This window comes from Alligator sinensis, unplaced genomic scaffold (assembly GCF_000455745.1).
Source record: "Alligator sinensis unplaced genomic scaffold, ASM45574v1 scaffold178_1, whole genome shotgun sequence".
In the NCBI taxonomy this organism is placed as follows: domain Eukaryota; kingdom Metazoa; phylum Chordata; order Crocodylia; family Alligatoridae; genus Alligator; species Alligator sinensis.
In genome coordinates this window covers 2,211,578-2,231,639 of record NW_005842031.1, presented here as the reverse complement: position 1 = coordinate 2,231,639, position 20,062 = coordinate 2,211,578, and the positions used below count along the sequence as shown (strand labels likewise).

The 20,062-nt window shown below is 43.7% G+C and overlaps 1 protein-coding gene across 1 annotated transcript in view; it reads left to right on the top strand.

The window, feature by feature from the left end:
* The window catches only part of SPATA17 (spermatogenesis associated 17), a 174,239-nt gene that overhangs the window by 64,950 nt on the left and 89,227 nt on the right, over positions 1–20,062 (top strand). The window contains exon 6 of the mRNA XM_006022347.3: positions 7,603–7,726. Within this exon, the coding sequence (XP_006022409.2) occupies positions 7,603–7,726 (124 nt within the window). The remainder of the gene's footprint in view (positions 1–7,602; positions 7,727–20,062) is intronic.

Sequence of the window (20,062 nt, the reverse complement as noted above, 5' to 3'; positions counted from 1 at the left end):
TCTGCATGGGGCTCTACCTAAAGTGTGCCGAGGTTAAGGAAAAATCACAGGCCATTTGCAGCACCCAGCGTCATTTTCATGGTCCTTTTGCAGTGAGCCCCCACCCTCCCCCCCACAACTGGCACATGCAGGGTCATGCCCCGGGGCACAAAAAAGCAGCACAAATATGTGCCACTGCTGTTTGTGCTGCGACAAACACACATTCCTACATGTGTGCATTCATTTGGATGTGCCCCTAAAGTTCAGCTTATGACCAGCTTTGAATTACCTAACTAAAGTGTAGGAGCTATTCCGAATATATAAAAACTTGTATTTCAGAAATAGGATCAGTGTCTGGAGACATGCAGCTGTCTTCCCATTCCTATAATGGAGGCATTTACATGCCTGCAGGTGGTAGATGAAATAGAATTCTGCCCCATGTGTCTTATTTCCCATTTCATAATTGTCACATGAGTTAGAATGATTCATATTTAGCCACTGCTTTCATTTAGGATTATAGGATCATAGGAAAGCCAGGCTGGAAGGGACCTTATAAGGTCATTTAGTCCAGTCCTCTGCTAAAGGCAAGATCATACTAAACTAAACCATCCCAGCCAAGGTTCTAATTTGCTCTCCAAAATCTTCACTACTTCTCTAGGTCAAGAGTGCTCAGCCCCTGACCTGTGGGCCAGATCTGGTCCCCAGCACCATATCATCCATCCCACAGGGCTCCCTATGGATCTTGTAGGGAGTTCCAGGGGCCATGGCCTTGCAAGCTAAATTGGGTCCCAGGGATCTGCACCACCACAGGCTAACTGGGTTTGGGCTGCAGCTGGGCAGAGACATCACGGATCTCTGGGCCTGATCCAGCACACAGGGGCAGCACTGGGCCTGATCTGGCCCATGTACCAGCTCTGTGGTATTCATCTGACCCATGGGGCCAAAACTGAGCACCACTAATCTAGGGTACTTGTTCCATGCTTGACCACCCTCATAGTCACAAAGTTCCTTCTAATCTCCAACCTAAATTTCCTGTGCTGCAGTTTGAAGCCATTGCTCCTGGTCCTGTCCCTTGTAGTCACAGAGAAAAGCCCCTTTCCACCTTCTTTGTAATCACCCTTCAGGTATTGAAGAGTGTTATCAAACCCCTCTCAGTCTGTACTCCACACTAAATAACGTGAACTCTTTCAGTCTTTCCCCATAAGTCATGTTTCCTAGGCCACCAGTCATTTTGGTTGCTGTGCTCTATACTCTTTCCAAACTGTCTACATCCTTCTTGAAGTATGGAATCCAAAACTGGAAGATCCACACAGAAAGTGGTGAGGCCTCACCGCTGCTGAATTGAGCAGAAGAATCAGATGAGCAAGCAAGCTATGGGATATGGGGGGGAGGAGGGGGCTCAGGGGTCCACAGGGGGATTGGAGGGTAGGTGGGTCCACAGGAGGCATTGTGGGGCAGGCAGCATCTCTCGGATGATTGGGAGCATCGCAGGGGATAGAGGGGTCTGTGGGAGGGATGGGGCAGGCAGGGGTCCATGGGGAGGATCAAGAGTATTGGGAGGCAAGTAACATCCACAGGAGGAATCATGGGGGCAAATGGGGTCTGTGAGGGGAACCATGAGGGTAAGTGGGATTTGCGGTGGCATTGGGGAGTCCAGGAGGGTTTGGTGGGATCAGGGGGCATATGGGGTCCATAGGGAGGTTTGGGGGGTAGGGGAGCTCTCTCCCTTCCTGGATCCAGGGGTTATTTTTACCCCCCCATGCCCTCTATCCCCAGATGAACAACCCCCACAATGAACCTTACCCCCCATCCCTCCTGCCCCTTCTCCACCAGGACTTCCTCAGCTCTTGGCATCGGTGAATTCTGATAAAACTGGCACCGGAGCAGCTTGTGGGATGGGGGATTTGGTGGTCTCTGGGAGGGAGCTGGCTGGTCCATGGTTGGATGGGGTTGCCCATCTGTGGATGGGGTGAGGGGGCTAAAAATAGCCTGGTGCCATGGGGTGTGTAGGAAAAGTGCAGTCCCGGGCCTGGGGCCAGTGGCTGGGCTTTCCCAGCCCCGGGGCTCCACTGAGTACTGTACAGAAATTTGGGATAGTTAGGTCAGTCTAAAACTGGCCAACCTGGTCAATGTTAGAGTACCTCGGATGTAGGGTTAACTTGAATCGGGTTGGCCATTTTTAGACCAAGCTAACCTTCTTGGAACTTTTGTACAGGTTATACTTAGATGGATCTAACAAGGGATCTAGGTGTAAGGTCTGCACCTGGGTAAACTAAGATCACATTTTTAACATGATCTAACCTCTCCCTAACCTCCCCGAATGTCTGTATGTAACCTGACACTCCTGTTAATACAACCCAGTATGCTTTTGGCTTTTTTTGCAACAAGAGCATGCTATTGGCTCATATTTGGCTTATGGTCTACTTTAATCTCCAGGTCCTTCTCTGCCATACTGCATCCTAGCTAGTAATTCCCCATTGTATATTTGTGCATACAGTTATTCTGTCAAAAGTACAGAATTTTGCACTTTTCAGGACTTGTCCTTGTTGAATTTAATCTGCTTGTTTGGACCATTCCTCCATTTTATTGAGGTCATTCTGGATCCTAGCCCTATCCTCCAAGGTGTCCTCAATGCCACTCGATTTAGTGTCCTCTGAAACTTCACAAAGTGTGCACTCAATCTCATCATTCAAATTATGGGGAACCTCACTTGATACTTCCTCCCACTAGACACGGAGCCATTGATGACCATGCGTTGAGCAGTTGATGGCTATGTTTTGATCCCACCAGTTGTGTATTCACCTTCCAGTACTTTATCTAATCTGTATTTCCTTCCTTTTCCTGTATTTAGATTCCATAGATGAAATATAAAATTGCTCGGCAAGACTAAGATCACGTGCTTGAATGTATGATAAAAAAGACATACGGGGACAACAGGCTATAAATAGGTTTAGAATAAATCTAAAGAATTGGTATATTTCTAATGAATTTTAGTATAATGATAATATTGGTATAATTATGTGAAGACATCTATATTTTAAAGGATTGCAATATTTAGACCAGTATATACTCTATATTAGGCATACCCAACTCAAACTTTACTGAGGGCCACTTTCAAGGCTTACTTTCCAATGGAGGTCTCTACTAGGGGAATCTGTTTTGGTTGGATGTAGGCCTCAGTATGCACTTTGTGAGCGAGTGCCCGTCCTGGGTATCCAGTAGTCAGATAACTTCCCCCCAATTCCCGCCTGCCTGCCACGACTTGATCTAAATGAGATTTGTGAAGGGGGAAGTAGTAGTTGTTAGATCCCGGTACCCTGATAATAACCACACGGGTCAGATCTTCAATGTAGGTGCTTTATTAAAGTAAATCAGGCTTTCTTTTCCCTCCCTTGTACTGGGATTGCTCTGTCTTGCCGCAATTCACACAGTCTGCCTTCTTGGGGTGACATAGGGTTACTGGTTAGCTTGATACATAATAACCCGTCCTCAACAAGGCTAATTAACGCCCGTTGGCGGCGGGCACCGGGGTTTCCCCTCTGAGCTGCAGTTTGTGCCGGCTTCTAAGCTCGGCTTCGTCAATTTCCTCTCATGCACTGATCAGCAGTTAACAAGTCAATTAACAGCTGCTTGATGCTGATACCGGGATTCCCCCTCCGACCGCGGCTTGTGCCGGCTTCTAAAGCCCAGCTTCGTCAATTTCGCTTTTTTTCCTTTCTTTCACTTTCCGCAGACTCTGTTTCCCGTTTTTCCTCCAAGGGGAGCCTGGAGTTACTGGGGCTACAGGACCCTGTCAGGGCTTCTCCGCCCTTTTCTCTCTGTCTCCTCTTTTCTCTTTTCCCCCCCCTCGCTTGGGGAATTCCCGTGCTAAGCCCCCTTGGAGCCATGGTTTATCCACGGAGCAGCAGCGCGGGAACCACTCACCGTCGAGGCTGTCTTCTATCGCCGCAGGACGCGAGCAGGGGAAAGACGTCTCAATTTCTCTCAAAATCTCTTATTTCCGTCCTGGAGTATTTCTCCTGATCCCTCTCCGTGAATGCATGCCCGAAGGCGTCTTCGGTAAGTCTCCTCCTCTCTTTTATTATCCCCTTCTGTCTTCGTATTGGCTGCCCGGGTTATTCATCTATTTCCTCATTGTCTTCCTCCCCGGCAGCTGTTCCCCCTCTTTTAGTAACCGCGTCGCAGCTGCGGCGCTGTTACACACTTAATATGCAGTTATACATATTAATTATACATAATATACATTATTTGATCAACATACAGGGAGGACAGAGCATTCACTATTTTCCTTTTCAAAGTGATTTTGTAAACGATGATGGGCCACTAGGATTGCCTTGACAAACCACATATAATCTGAAAGCTGTATGTTGGGTACCTCCTCTCTATATTTTGTGGTGTATACAAAGATAGAGCAATCAAGGTAAATATAACTATCAAGAAAGTGATAAAGAAGTAATGTAAACATTATGCTTAATATATTACTTAAACAAAAATATTCTTGGTAAAATATGTAGGCCTTTGAAAATATGTTAAAGCATATTGAGAATCACATCATTCCTTGAAAGAAATTGCATTCTTGAGTGGATTGCTGTAGAACATTAATGAAGAGATGTGTAGCTATCTGGAAAGGATTGTGATCATCTTAAGACAGTACTTTCTAGCAAGATTATATATTGCCTTGAACTTCATATCAACAAATATTCTAAACTTCATTTGACTTGAACAAATTATGGTAATGAATCATTCATTCTAAATAATGTAGTAAATCCTAATTGATGGCATGGGGCAAACATTTTACATTCCATTATCATTAAATCTGTAATAAAAATGCAAATATATATTTTTATCGATATTTTTCTTTGGGGATTTTCATCACCAGTGGTCTATTGAATAATATAACTTATTATTCACTGTTGGGAAGAAGTAGATAAGACATGAAAAAGTTGTAATCGTATATTTAAAGCTAGTTTATCAGCTATTTATAGTGGTACTAAGGGTGGAATAGAAGGATCTGTGATGAAAAAGAATGAGAAGTATTATATATGTAAAATATAGAACATCTGTACAGATATGAAAAGATAAAGTTGCCTAAAATGAAAGGGTAAAGTTGATAATCTATGTACTTTTTAAATTTATTTATGCTTATATAGAACAAAGAGTTTTCTTATAAAAATGCTTATTTACTCTCATGTAACTGTTCTGAAATCTGTACCTTAAGGACAAAGAAGGTCGCCAATCTCTTCAACTCCTAGTTCTTTGTCAAAAATGGACACAGTTAATGAGGTTTGTTTGGTACAGCACAAATTCTGAGACACAGATAGAGATCCTTTCAATGGAAACAAATTTGTTTGGCTTTACCAGGTTACTTAGCGATTAATAATAGCCTTGAGATGCAGGTCAGAAAGGTCATTGTACCCGCTTGCCAACACAATCTAAAATGTGCAGCTAGCCAGCTCTGCAGGCTCTGAGGCCCCAAAATACTATGCATAAAGTAAAACAGGCTATTTTCCAACTTCTTTTTTCATATTAATAAGCAATTTTCAAGAGAAGGGTGGCAAAATGGGGGCCATGCCACTCTAAGTAATTCATTTATTTTGCAATTTAATCTTATGTTGGAAAAAAATTACACTGCTGCAAAAGCATAGCATGGTGATTTTTAAACGTCAGTATGTTTCATAAGTAACCTTGTATGAAATATTGCATTAGCAGCCTTTAACAGTAAACTGCAAAAAAAATAATATTTCCAGAGATCGAAACAGACCTATACATCTTTCCCTACCTTTAATTTATTTCCTTTTCATTTTGTTTTTGTCTTGTACATTTGGAGGAAAAACATGTATGATTTACTTAACATTTATTCATTTTTTCCAGGTGGTGTGGATTAATATTTTGGTAAAGAAAGCTTGAAAGACTGTAGCATTAAACAAATGTAAAACTGATACATTTTAAATATCTATTTAAGAATGTCTTTTACCTGAGTTTGTAGATTTCAGACATATATTACTATTTCACATTTTTTCACAGATTAATTTTACATTATGGTAATTAAAACATTTAGCATTACAAGGCTGAGGCAAATCCTACAGGCATTTACAAAAGTAACTTGTTTTTCACTTGTAGCCATAAATGCTTAAATACTGGTTTGTTCTGCAAACCAGGCACCAACTGAAATCAGTTGGAGTGTTAACTATAGACTTCACTGGATCTGACCCCAATTTTCATTTTGCTGTTTTATTTCTGGTTTTTGTAACTTTTAAAACAAACTGTACAATTTTCTTCGTTCTTTATTTCATGTAACATACTCAGAAAAAGACTGGAACTTACCCAATTAACCTTTATACAAATCTACATGCATCACTGAGCAAAATTGGTATAATTTATACACAGGTTAATTTGAGCTAGCTGTTTATTAATAACAATAATAACAATTGTTAATCAAGCCAACTTCTTTTACAGGTTCAAAAAATTCCATATACATGCCCTGTGAACAATATAATTGAATAATTCCATATAGGGCATTCATTTACTTCATATTTGTGTGCAGTTTAGGCCCAGGCTTGCCCTATTTTCAAAAATCAGTGGGAAAAGACTACTAAAAAGAAAATCTCTTTCTGTTTTTCCTAACATAGTTTCTCTCAGACTTGTTATTTTGGGAACATGGTTTGACCTTCCCCAGTATTGACTCTTTGGAACCTGTGGATCTTTCAAGAACTATTGGAGCCCCCGAGTCATATGTGTAGAAGGTCCTGCACTTTGACTTTGGTTGAAGGAGCCCTGTGCTATATATTCTTCATTAAACTGCCAGTAATATTCTAGGAGACTCCTCAAGACTGGGGCAGTCTATACTGCCACTAGTGGGAGAAGTGTGGAAAGTTGAGCTATGCGGTTTAATACTGCATGAAGGGATTTCACAAAGTCTTTACCTGTGATTGGTAAAGAAATAGTAAATACCTCTGGATGGAGCTCACCTGTCTCTAGTTCATGACCCAGCTCCTTCCAACCCTAGATTCTCCACCTTGCAGAAGACACAAGGGTCCAGCAATGATGGAAGTGTTAAGTGGACATCATACTTTGATACTTTGATGCTTTGTCAGAGTGTCTGTTCTGATTGCAAATCAGCAATGCATGATTTACTCTTGGGTTACAAACTACAAGTTTAAATGTAAAATATCAGTTTATAATTCTGATGCCCATTTGAAAGGAAGTACCAAGTAAATATACAATCTCTTTACAGAAAGTCAAGGTAAAATGGTTTTGGGAAAAAAGATCATGAATCCCTTCTTATCACTGTATTTAAGTAATGCCATTGAAATCATTCTTAGCGGCTAAACAGACTAGACCGATGGATTACAGCATACATGTTAAACTGCACAACACATAGAGAATAAATCTTTGAATACTTTAATAGTGTCAAATATTACAGTTGCATCTGTATATAATTCAACTATTGTAGTGCTGAATGTAACCAACTCTAACATGCCACTGGTTTCAGCAGACTCCTTAGTGGCTGTTAACAGTACACTGAATGCCTTGAAGAACCAGCTGTCAAAGAGTTAAAAAAAGGTCTTGGTTAGCCTCTTATTGAGCTTTGTACATAAATAACAAAGAATTGTTTTATTGCAGAAAAGAACTTGAGGAGTTTGCAGAGATGAAAGAGAAAGAAAAAGAGAAGAAAGACTTAGAAAGAAAAGAAAAGAAAAAGGATCACCAAGCCCGAAAGATGCATTACCTCCTCAGCACTGAGCAGGTTGGTATACCTGTCCCTGACAGCTCATGCAAACCACTTGGGCCCCCAGCCTGACAGAGATAAACTAGCAGGCTGAATGGGACATGACTTGTTGAAAAGATATCACAAAGACACTACTTCGAGTTCAATTTAGTGCTTTTCTATAGGCGAGGGCAGGTACCATGACTACTCTGTGACAGCGGCTTCATAGAGGCAGAATCAGCGCAGCTGGCAGAAAGAGTCCAAGTCAGCAGTTTGATCTGCCGCTGTGATAACACAACACGAAGGGCATAACCTCGCTTTAAAAACTCATTTTGACTGGCTTATTGTTGTGTTGTTGCACTTGTCAAGAACTAACAAGTTATTAAGCTGAGGAGGGGTTCCATTTTTTCTTTTTTAATTGAGTTAATGCTTGGATTGATACTGTGTTCTTCTGCTGTATTTTAGAATAGATTGTAAATATAGGGTTTCAACTAAAGTTATTCACAGAACTGCTGGAATCAGCACATTTAATGTGATTATTTTCACATGGACATGCCTCTTAAATTTTGAATATTTACTGATTAGTTCGTTTGCATCGAGAAAGGTTCTAGACATTTTTTCTAACCTTCCTATAGAATTTCCCTGGCACAAAGCTGAATTGGTACTAATCAGTTGAGATCTTTCACAGCAAAACAGAGCTGGTTGCCCTTTGTTATTTCCTATCTGTGTACTTAAGTACAAAAGTACTTCCGTTTCTGTGAACTTTTGGTGCATGGTTATTCTTCATATTAATATTGTCTTGACATGAAAACCAGGGTTTTCAGGCATAAACAAATATTTGTTACATATTAGTTCATATTGTTCACAACTCATTGTTATTTTTTGTTCTGTTTAGAAAGTATGAGTCATCTAATCAGGGAGCAACACTAATACCATGTGACTTAACAGATGCAAATTCAATCCTATTCTCTGTTTACAAATCATTGGGTATTCCTACAGGAGATGCTTTACAGTGCAGTAGCACTGTTTACTGCACAGTAAGCATGCATCTGTCTACATGCACACATGCTTACTGCCCAGTAAACTTCATTACTTGTGTGTAAATATGCTACCTGCAAATGCAAGTATCAAATTTATTTGCAAGAAGTTACTGCACAGTAACGTATGTGTAGATGCCAACCAAGAGCAAATTTGTTCCCAGTCAGTCCTGCCACTAGGGGGCCAGCCTCACTACAGTCTCAGGGCCCTGGTACTGGGAGCCTCTCCTGTCCCAGGGCTGGCTGCCTCTATGGCAGCCCCAGTCACAAGCCCTTAAAAGCCTGCAGGCATTTTGAGCCCTGGGGCACACGTGCAAGGAGCCTGGGGTGACTGCTGGCCTCTGCCCCCGCTGCACAGGCCACAGGCTACCTGTAGCAGCCTGTCATCACCACCAGGCCACTGCAAGGCCTCACTATCCAGGCCTGCAGGGTGCTTCAGGTTCCTGCCAGGCCTGCCAGCCTCCCAGGCCCAGTTGCAGCTCCTGGCCACTGGGGTCAGGTCCAGGGGGCCACTGGGGCCAACCCCCAGCAGCCTTCCCAGCCCCTGCAGGTGCTGTGGAGTATCGCCTCACCACACAGCTAATAGTTCCATGCCATGCCCCTGTTCTGGGTGCTGCAAGCAACTGCCCAGGCTCAGCAGCACAAGAACAGCCATGCTGAGGCCTGGAGAGCCTGCGCAGGGGCTCCAACACCATCATTGCTGATGCCACAGTGGGTTACCAGCACTGACCACAACCATTGGTTGGGAAGCGCCCACAATCCATGCCCTTTATGTGGCATCTGACTGACATCCTTGCACCCCAGTACCCAGGCCACAGCCATGCTGTGTAATGCAGCACGGGTGGCCAGCCTGAGGCCCTGCTCTGGCCTGGCACTTGCAGTGTTGTGTCACCAGTGGAGGGCCCCTTGGGCTGCCAGCAGCCCATTTCACCGAGCTCTCTACCACCAGCTTCTACCAGCAGCTTGGGGAGCCCAGGCTAGCGCCTGCCCCAACAGCTCCAGGACCTCAGCCCCAGCCATAAGGTACAGCCGGTCATGTCACCACCAGGGTCCAGCAGTACCATCTCCTCCCTGGTGGGGGGGCACCCATTTGCTGCACCCCTCCAACTGACAAGTCCACCAGAAGCCTCACACCATTGCTGCCAGCAGGGACTGACTGGAGCCACTGGGCATGCCAGCCCCACCCACATGGTAAGCTCTGAACTGGGGGGAGGGCCTGCCCGGCTGACTTACCATGGTCCCTGGGTACCTGTGCATACACGACCCCTGATCTGAGGTTGGGCAGTGCACAGACTCAAAGTACAGAGTATCTTATCTCAGAAATGTTGCAAACTCTCACAAATAGTTTCTTTCTCTTGGCTCTGCAGGCCCTGCAGCTGCATGCAGGGGAGAAACTGCAGCTGGCAGTGTATGGCCTCAGGGCTGCTGCTGCCATCCATGGCTGGGACCCTATGAATGCACCAGCTCCACAGGAAGAGGACCCAGGATTGGATCCTTCTTCTGGACTGGCTGATGACAGCCGTGGAGGACTGGCTTGCAGATGTGCAGGCACAGCAGGTAGAGGACACTGCCCATGAGGACGCACAGGACCAGGTGGACTGGGAATTCAGTGCATAGTGCCTGGCCCTGGAGCAGGAGCATGTGGAGGCCCTGTGGTAGCAGGCTGCACTTATGGGCAGGGCATTGTAGGATGCTGGGTGCTAGACACCATCCTGGCCCTGGCAGTTGCCTTGCTGTTGCCCACTGCACTGTCCTTAACCGTAGCCCCATCTGGCCCCTTGCAGCTGGCTGTCACCCAGCAGCAGGCCCTCTCATGGGCCTGGACAGAGGTCCAGTGCCACCTCCACCAGCCAGAAGCCCCTACCTCAACCCCCATCCTGGGTCCCCCACCACCCAGCCCCCGCACCTGGACCCAGCACCGCCGCTTGCCCTTGCCCTGGAGCTGCCAGCAACAGGGCCAGGACCACACACCAGCCCTGCTGGCCCTGGCTACTGGCTGCAAGAGGGGGAGCCACCTGTGCTGGGGGACTAGTAGCCACCATTGCCCCTGGGTGAGCCCCCACCTGCCAGGCTCGCTGTAGTGTGCACACCCATGGGAGCATAGCAAGAGGCCAGGGTGCTGGCCACCTGTCCCTCAGCTCCACTCCCTAGATTTCCTTACCCCATGCCCCCCCCCCCAAATGAGGGCACACACAAACTACACTGCAAATAGTTTGCATGGAAAAGAGGGTGTTTTATTGTTGGTAAGTGGGGTGGAGGGTGAAGGGGCTCTGTTGCTGGGGATGGAATGGGGAGTGGGGCTCTGTTGGGGAGGGAGAGGGGAAGGGTGTGAGTGTTGTGAGGGCCATCAAGTGTTTTCCTGAGAACTGTCTGCAGGGAGTGTGGTGCTGGGGATGGACAATGGGGCAGGGGGGTCTGTGAGCAGCTATCTAGGTGGGCTTAAGTGGGGAGTGCAGGGGGAGATGGTCAGTCAGCATGTCTTGCACCCAGTGGCCTGGTCCCCACTAGCAGGTGTGCGGATCATTCAGGGCCTTGTTTGGGGGCAGGGACTGCCGCTGTTGTTGGCACCATAGCTAGTGCTCCCACTGTCAGGCATCCTCTGCCTGCTGTGCCTCCCCCACCACCCAGGCGTCATGAAACAGCTCCTCCAAGGCCTCGCAGATATTATGCAGCACATATGTTGGCCTTGGCAAACTTGAGATGGGCAGTGAGGGTGCACTAGCATCCCTTGAGGTGGCTGAAGTCAAACTCCACCAGGCACCTGTTGAAGTGGGCCTGGCAGGGGTCCAGCTGGCTGGTGTGGGGCTGCATGAGCCAGGAGAGGAGCAAGTAGATGGGTCCCTGATGAGGAGGGGCAGGACCACCATAGTGCCCAGCTGGAGGTCTGGCACCTCTGCTACAAAGCTTATTCTCTGCACCAGGGCTGGCAGGGTGGAGTTCCTGAAGACGTGGGCATCAAGGGCACTTCCCACTCAGTCAATGCTTATATTAGTGAAGGCACTGCGATGGTCGATGACAGCCTCGAGCACAATGATGTGGAAGCCCCACTGGCTGTAGTAGGGGCAGTCACTGTGGGGCAGGTAGGTGATGGGGTTGTATATCCTGTCCAGGGCCCAATGTACTGGGGGATTTCCAGGTCATGGAGCCCTGCCACCACTGCTAGGGAGTCATGCACGTGGAGCATGGTGTGCCTCAGCATGTCCGGAGGGCACTGCACACTTCCAGGACAGCCTCTCCAGTGGTGGCCTTGCCCACACCATAGAGGTGGCCCACCTAACAGAGGCTGCCGGGGGTGGCCAGCTTCATCAGGGCCATGGGCAGCTGATTGTCTGTGGGAAGGGGCTGCCACATGGTGGTGTCCTGCCACTCCAGGTTTGGGCAGAGATACTCCAGGAGGTCTAGGAAGGTGGCTCATGTCATGTGGAACACCTCCAGCCACTGCTCATTGTCCCAGGTGGCCTGGATGATGTGCAGCCACAAGTCCTTGTTGGCACAGTGTACCCAGAGGTGGCAGGGCTGGAGGGCCAGGAGGACATGGATGGCCCAAATGGTGGCAACCAGGAACACATCGGCAGCATCCCTGCTGGGGTTTAGCCAGCAGGACAAGGTCCAGCAGTGGCCCTGGATTGGTGTGGTGTGGCCAGGAAGGTGGTTGCTGCATATGAAGGAGTCAGCAGGACCCAAGCAGCCATGAGCCGGCCAGCAGTCGTCGCGGTGGTCCAGCAGGGCCAGCATGGTGGCCAGCTCGAGCCCAAGGTGCTGGGCATTGCTGCCAGGGGCAGGGACAGGAGCTGGAGCAACCATACTGTGGGGAGGCAGAGGCTGTGGCTAAACACCAGTCGCATTCTGCCCCTGTGCTCTGCACACTACTCCTGGCCTGGGAGCAGGGAGTAGGACTGCCTTTTTAAGATGGGCTGTGGCTGCAAACAGCTGTGGCCAGCACCTCTAGCTTTCCCTGGTGGCCAGTAGAGGCCCATTGCAGGGCCTCAGGAAGCAGGAGCAGTTTGCTACCACTAGCAGCAAATCTGCTCCTGCTTCCCTGCATGTGTAGACGCCTGCTCAGAAGCATTTACTCATGAGTAATTTATTTGAGAGTAAATGGCTCCGGCTTCAAATGCAAATGTAGACACACCCATTTATGATCAACCCATACTTTGAGACTTGTTTGTAATAGGTATAGATAAATATGAAAAATAGATATAAGTTAACTACTGTATTTAGTTACTAAATCAGTAAAAATTAAGATCTGCTCATGTACAATTTGCAAACAGAAGAAAAAGCTAAGTTAGTAACTTATTATTTATAGTGCATAAATTGACCATCTGTAGAAACAGCACATTACGAATATTCTTTGTAGAACAATTGTTTACCTGTATTCTTTAACAGTAAAAAAAATGGGGAAGAAATCTTATAATAGTTCCATTATATTAAGTAGATACCTCATACAAAAATAGCAGATATAGAAAGAACTAATAAAGCATGGTTAATGTGCATACATTTTCTATTTGTAGTATCTAAAAATACATTTTTGAATGTTTAGCATTCTTTAGATGGCTAGAAAAATGAATTTACTGGTCTCAGTTACAGTAGCTTTGATTCACCGACAGTAATGCCAGGTTAGCAAACAACATTCTATTTCAGTAGTAAACTTGCACATCTCAGAAGGTTGTATACTAACGGAGGGTAGAAATGAGTATTATGATCTCGTGGGTTTGGGTTTCTGATTTTACAAAGTCAATACTTAACTTTTTGCAAAACAAAAATGGATCCTGTTTTATCTTATTTAGAGGATTCATGTATTACATGACTGAGTTTACAATATCTGCAGAATGCATCCCTTGACATAAAATTGTATTCTAGAAGTTCATCTTTCTTTTTTAATTATGTTTCTAACTCTTACAGTTATAGAGTTAACTTTGATGTAGGAATGAGTATAAACTAATGCAGTGACACAAGCCCAGGTTGTTCACAGAGGCCGATAAAATAGCCTAGAAAAATATGAACTGCCCCATTTATGTCAGCAAGGCTATGTCAGCTCCACAGTTCTGTGACCACAGAATTTGGTATTTTTCTTAGATATAAAGTAAATCATCCTGTTTTTGTGGCAGAATTTGCTATTTTGCTATAAACCTGTGCATTTTACTTTCTATTTCCTTGCCTTCTGACCTGTCTGCAGCTGCATCTTGCTCTCTAGCTTTCTGCTGATATGATGGTTAACTGAAATATAACCAGTATGGCCACTTCCTAGCTCAATGAAGTCAAACATTAGTGTGACGATGACAAGTCAAAGCAGGACTTCGACATGTAGCCAAGGAGCATGGGGAACCAAAAATACAGGCTGATGAGCTGGGTTTTCTGGAGAATGTATCAACTGAAGCCCAGGAGCTGTAGAGAAGAGCTGCTCTGCTAAGAAAAACCTAACTTTAAACGCCTTCCTTTCCTGTCACATGTGGTAGGAGAAGAGTAGTGCTGGGGTAATGTTGTTGCCATGATGTTCCAAGAACTGGCAAAAACAAGAATTCTTGAATATGAATATGACTTGAACTTTTTAGTTCCTTTTTATATTGAAATCCCAATTTCTGATGTAGAGTAAAAGGATTTATCATTAAAGGTTACAGACACTAAAAACTTTCTGCTGCTATTGTTTCCACAGCATATTATATAGATTTTAACAGAGTAGATTTAGATGTAGAATTCAAGCAAGATACATTATTTTTTTTTTGGATTTTTATGATTAGGAAGTCTCACATATAAAGATTAACATTTATAGCCTAAAAAGGGCTATCATAGTGGACTTGGCCATCAGTATTCTGTGGGTAATTCAGGACTTCAGCCTCAGTGGGCCCATCTACACGTGTGCTTTACTGCTGAGTAGACTAATTCACTCTGCTGTAAAGCATTACAGTCTTCAGAATACTTATGTGAGCTGCAACGTATGTGGAGACTGACTGGGGCTGGCTGGGGCACAAGGGTGCTACAGTGTGGGAGTTGCCTGCCGGCTAGCCCCACACTAGCTCCCTAGTGCCCCAGCTAGCCCCTCTGATTCCTGATACCAGTACCTGAAGCCCAAGGTTGACCCCCAGGCCTCCTGCTCCAGGTCAACCACTCCCAGGTGCAGTGTCTTCATGTGTGCCTGAGATAGCCCCAGCTTGAATTGCTGGGAGAAGCTAACTCTGGAGCAAACTGCACATTAATAGCACATGTAGATGCATGCAATTAGATGTAACTGAAGCTGATACTTTTCCTTATGTCCTGCAGCAGAAATATTAACATTGACTGCTTGTTTGACTGCAATAAGTTGAATACTGGAGAAGTATGTACCCTAGCTGCTTAGAAGCCCAACAATTACATTTTTACAAAGTCTACAAATAAATGTAGTGTATAATACAGTGGAACACTTTTGCCTAGCTTGTGTCATGTTTGGAATAAATGGAACAAGTATCAATACATCCAGTGAAAGCTCTTAACAGTATATTGTATTGTGATAAACTATGTTGCCTTAGGGATTTGCAAAAAAAATAGTTATTTTCTAATGCTGCTTGTACAAATATATGATGTTTACACACATATTTTAACACAGATAGGATATACACGATTGCTTAAGCCATATAACAATGTTTGAATTTCCAGACTTCGATGATTGTATTAATTTAAGAGGTAGAGTACCTTTTGTACATATATATCACTGAAAGAAAGCTAAACAAGTCAGTATATTTTCATAATCAATATTTACTAGCAGTAATAGGGTTAATTTCTTGTCACCGACTTAATCAACTGTTCTTCCCTGAAAGTTCTGTTTGCAATGCATTCCACTAACTTCAAAACATGAATAAGTGTTACTGTCTTAGAAAATAAATCATGCCTATGGTGTATTTTTCTTTCTGCATTGTTGATATTACCCAGGGATCACAAATGCAACCCAAACTTTTGTAACTATTAGAGGAAGTCTAAAAAAAAGAAAGATTTTTTAAGTTGAAACTGGATGCATCTACATGAGATGCTTATTCTGCATTGACCTAATAACACTGAGCAGTAGCAGGTCATGGCAAAAACTGTGCTAATAGCCTGCTGCAGAGTGTTATTAGGCTAATGTGCAGTAAGCATCACTAAATAACCATGCTCCAACACTACTGCACAATAACTTTATGTACTGCACATTTAGTTTACTACTTCCTTAGTAAAGCACTAACTAAATAAATGTGCAGTATCTAAGGCACACTAATGAACATGTAGACGTGCCCACTGAGTCACAAAATGTTTGGAGCCATAAAAAATGAGCTCTCAAATTTTATGCTTATTAAATATTGAGCTTTTAATTCAATTTTATATGTCAGTAGCTTCAGTAACTAGTCAAGTAACAGCTAACTATATGAGTGTTCTTTGTTCAATGAAAATTCATTCTACATGATTCCTATAATTATGAAGAAACCTACTATAGAGTCCATGTCTTTCTTATAGCTAATATATTATGTTGTCTGCTCCACCTACTGGTTGCTTTTTGCAAAGGATTCTATTATGGAATATAAAAAGAAATACCTCTAACAAAAGTCGATATTATTAGCCTACTAATTTAAATTCTAGTAGAAAAAATGAAGCCCTCTAATTTGGATTTTAAAAAGTGTATTTTATTTTATGCCCCAAAATACTTTGATCATCTGTGCCTAAATTAACAAGATAGTAAATGCTATATTTGATGATGAACAAGAAACCTTAAAGAATTGCAAGGCACTAAATTGTATTACATTTGTAACCAGAACTCTGCCTTTCTTCATAGTTAGTGTGTGTAGTGATCTGAAGTGAAAATATAAGAAGTCTATATTATGTTATTTTCTTATTCATCACTTTATACAAATATTATTTGCTTATCTTTATATTAATAAACCTCTCCATAAGTGCACAGGTTGTACCTTATCTCACCCTTTTCATATTAGTAAGAAAAGGTTATATTTATATGAGGGGCCACAATCTTGTGAAGTGCTTCCCAGTTGTAGCTGACTTTAAAGTAAATGGAAGATGAAAGCACACTGGATACCTGGAAAGACACATCCAATGCCTCATAGGATTAGGTTTGAAAACTTGATGGGACAAGGAATTGAATGCCTCAATCACTGTATGAGTCTAATAGTTCAACTTCCCAATCCTGTAACTACTTTGGGACACAATAGTAGTTAGAGTCAGGCTCTTCTTCTAGGTATACAATAGACCTAATCTAGGCTCCCGGATTCTAGCAAGAATAATAAAATATGTCTTTAGTTATCTGTGAATGAACAAAGAAAAAGAAGAAACAGCTAACAAGTAGCTATGAATATTTTCTTCAAAGTGCCAAAAGCTAAATTTGCTTTCAGCTATTAAAAACCTGAGGAGTACTCTTGGAACTGTGGCCCTTGCCTCTGGTATTTTGAATATATATAGAGCCCATGAATTCATGATTCAACTGACTAAAGGACTTAAATCCATCTTTGGTTCTAAACCCAGACTGTTCTTTTCTGATATCCCCAAAGTTGGAATCAGCCTGGATGTTATCAGTAGTTCCATTAGATCCTCGGTTACATGCAAATACAAAATCACTTGCATATTACTGAGACACTTTGATTTGAAGAAGATTAGATCATCCTATTCTTCAAGGCCTCTTCAGGGGGATTTTGGTTCAAGTACAGGACATTTTGTCAGACTGTTTCCTGCCTCAAAATCTTTTTGGGGCACTTTTCATTGTCTGAGTATTGAACCCTTTAAGTTTTGGACCTTACACTCTTCCTTCTCTTACTTCTGTTACATCCAGAGAAGAGGTAACCTCAGGGGAGGATGCTAAGAGATTTGTGACCCCATCACCAACCAGCCCTAAGTCCGAACTCCTTAGAAGACCAAAAAGTTTTACAGATTGTAGTATCTCTCATTTTGTCAGAAGATACAGCCCTCCAAAATGCCGTAATCCTTTTCCCTGATGATACTGCTGAATGTCTCTTCCATTCCTTTGAGTGACAGGCTCTTCAAAACCTACTTAGTAAGGTGAAGATCTCTCTTGACATCCTTTGGAAGCCTCACACTTAAAAAGTGAATTCTCACAAAATCCTTAATAACTTGGAGCCATAAGCTAAAAAAAAAAAATGGTAACGTTCCCAATTAGTGACTGTTGGCTAAAGCTTGTCAAAAAGGTGTAGAATCATTCTGCCTCACATTTTCTGCCTCAGGGAAGTTAAATTCCAACTATCAAACACTGAGAGAGAAACTTGATTTTTTTTTTTTTTTTTTTTTGCTCTTACTCTAAACATTTTAAAGATTTCAGCCGTGGCTAAAAATCTAATCTGGGGAAGGTAGCTTCCTTTTCTGGGAACAAGAAAAATAAACATTTTACAGTTTTTGAAAGGACAGCTCACTCTTCAGCAGATTTTGACTTTACTTTCTTCCTATTGCCATGATGTAAGGTAAGATACACATTGTCTTCATGGTTCAGGATGTCTTCATGGTTCAGGATGTCTTCAGTACTTTCCTGAAGACAGAAACATAAGGTATGGAGTTCTTTGAGGTACATCAAGAAGTGTCTGTTAGGGCATTAAAAAAAATCTCTGATGTAGTTGCTAAATCTCCAGAATAACTGTCACTTTGCAGGGAAACTCTTAGGTTCAGCCTTCATGTCCTTCATGGCCAAGGTTATTGTCTTGTACATTAACGGCTCAGAGCTGTGCAACTAACTAACTGGTGAAGGCCACATTTTGCAGGTCAGATTAGAGGGTCATAACGGCAGCTCCTTTTAGGCTTAACATCTATAAAATCTAGGCAGTTTTGTTGGTAAACTATTAATAACAAGGAAAGGTTACTCTGTGGACTGGCAAAGCTATTATAGTTTTTAGCAACTGTTTGATTGTGTCACAATCCACTTATGCTATCAGTGTTTAAACGTACTTAGTTAGTTTATATCGGGCTTGTTCATGTGCTATGCAAGACCTGAGAGGATAGCTGTCTCACACCTAGTGCTGTAGATCAGCAGTTAGCACGCATGGGCTGAATCTGGCCTAGGAAGGTCTGATCTAGCTCAGAGGATTGGTGGCAGGGAGGATTCCCTATACTTACCCTTACTGCAGAGGGGCTCAGGATCAGCAGCAAGCCCAGGCAGCAGGCCACTCTAGGGATGGACACTTGGGCATTCAAAAAGCCTGAGCCTGAATTGATTCAATTTTTGTGGGTTAGTCTAACCTGGCTAGGCTGAACCGGTTTGTAACCCACAGAGACATCCCAGAAATGCAGTCACATGCCTGCAATGGCTCAGGCTAGAAGACGAGGAGTGCTAGAGCAGCCCTCCCTTCCCTTTTGCAGGGAGCTGAGCGGGGCATGGCCAGGCCCCAGCAGGATGCTGTGATTAGGGAGGGGTCCCCCCCCCTTGATAACAGCATTTATCAGCTCTGTTATTAGCATTTAATACCCCATCAGAAAACCTAGCCTTGCTCATTATAAGCTCTTCTTAAACAGCTTTTTGCAAAGGAAGGAATGCAGGGACATTACTATCTGAGCTTGTAATTACCTCCAAAAAGCCCTAAGCAGACACTGCCCTATCTGCCTTACACAGCATTAGCTAGCATATCACATGCTGGCTACAGTCTGCTGTGGGAGAGATGAGGAAGGGATGTCTGCTTAAGAAGAGAGTGGTGGAGGCGTGGGCAGGTCCCATAGGGAAGAGCAGAGGGGAGGGGCCAGCTCTGCTGGGGAGCAGAGAGCCCTGCCCAGCCCAGAGAGCATGCTGGGATGCTGGGGGTGTCTTGTTTAGCTTAAACCAGCAAAGGGTCTGGGAAAGACATTGCATAAACCAGTTTGATCCAAATCAGTTAAGTCTGATACTACATTCAACCAGGTTGATCTCAAACTGGTTTCAGCCATTTTCAGACTGGTTTATGTGTACTGAATATCTGTTTTGTTACAGGTTTAAACCAGTTTCTGATCACTTAACCCAGTTTATGTGTAATGTCTGTCCATAACCTTGCAGTTCACGGCAGAGGGCCAGGCTGCAAAAAGTGGCCTGTGGTGACAAAATATTGCCAGCACTTGCTCTAGATGATGCCTTCAGTTTGGAATTGAATGTTTATTTAGAAAACACTGGATTTGGAAGGGATTTCATTTAAATTTAGAGGTTTGGAAGCATGCCATATTGATTCCTTTCCCACTTTTTACATATTTGGCTTGTATTTGTCTGTATTTTCTCCCCTTAATAGCACACAGTGGAAGAGAGCATTAGAGAGTTTCAGGAAAGAGATTTCTGAGGACGTACAAGAATATTATTATTAAGTAAATGGGAGAAAAAAAGGTGGTGTTCTAGTTTCCATCTCTAATTTTTAGGAAGCAAATTCTT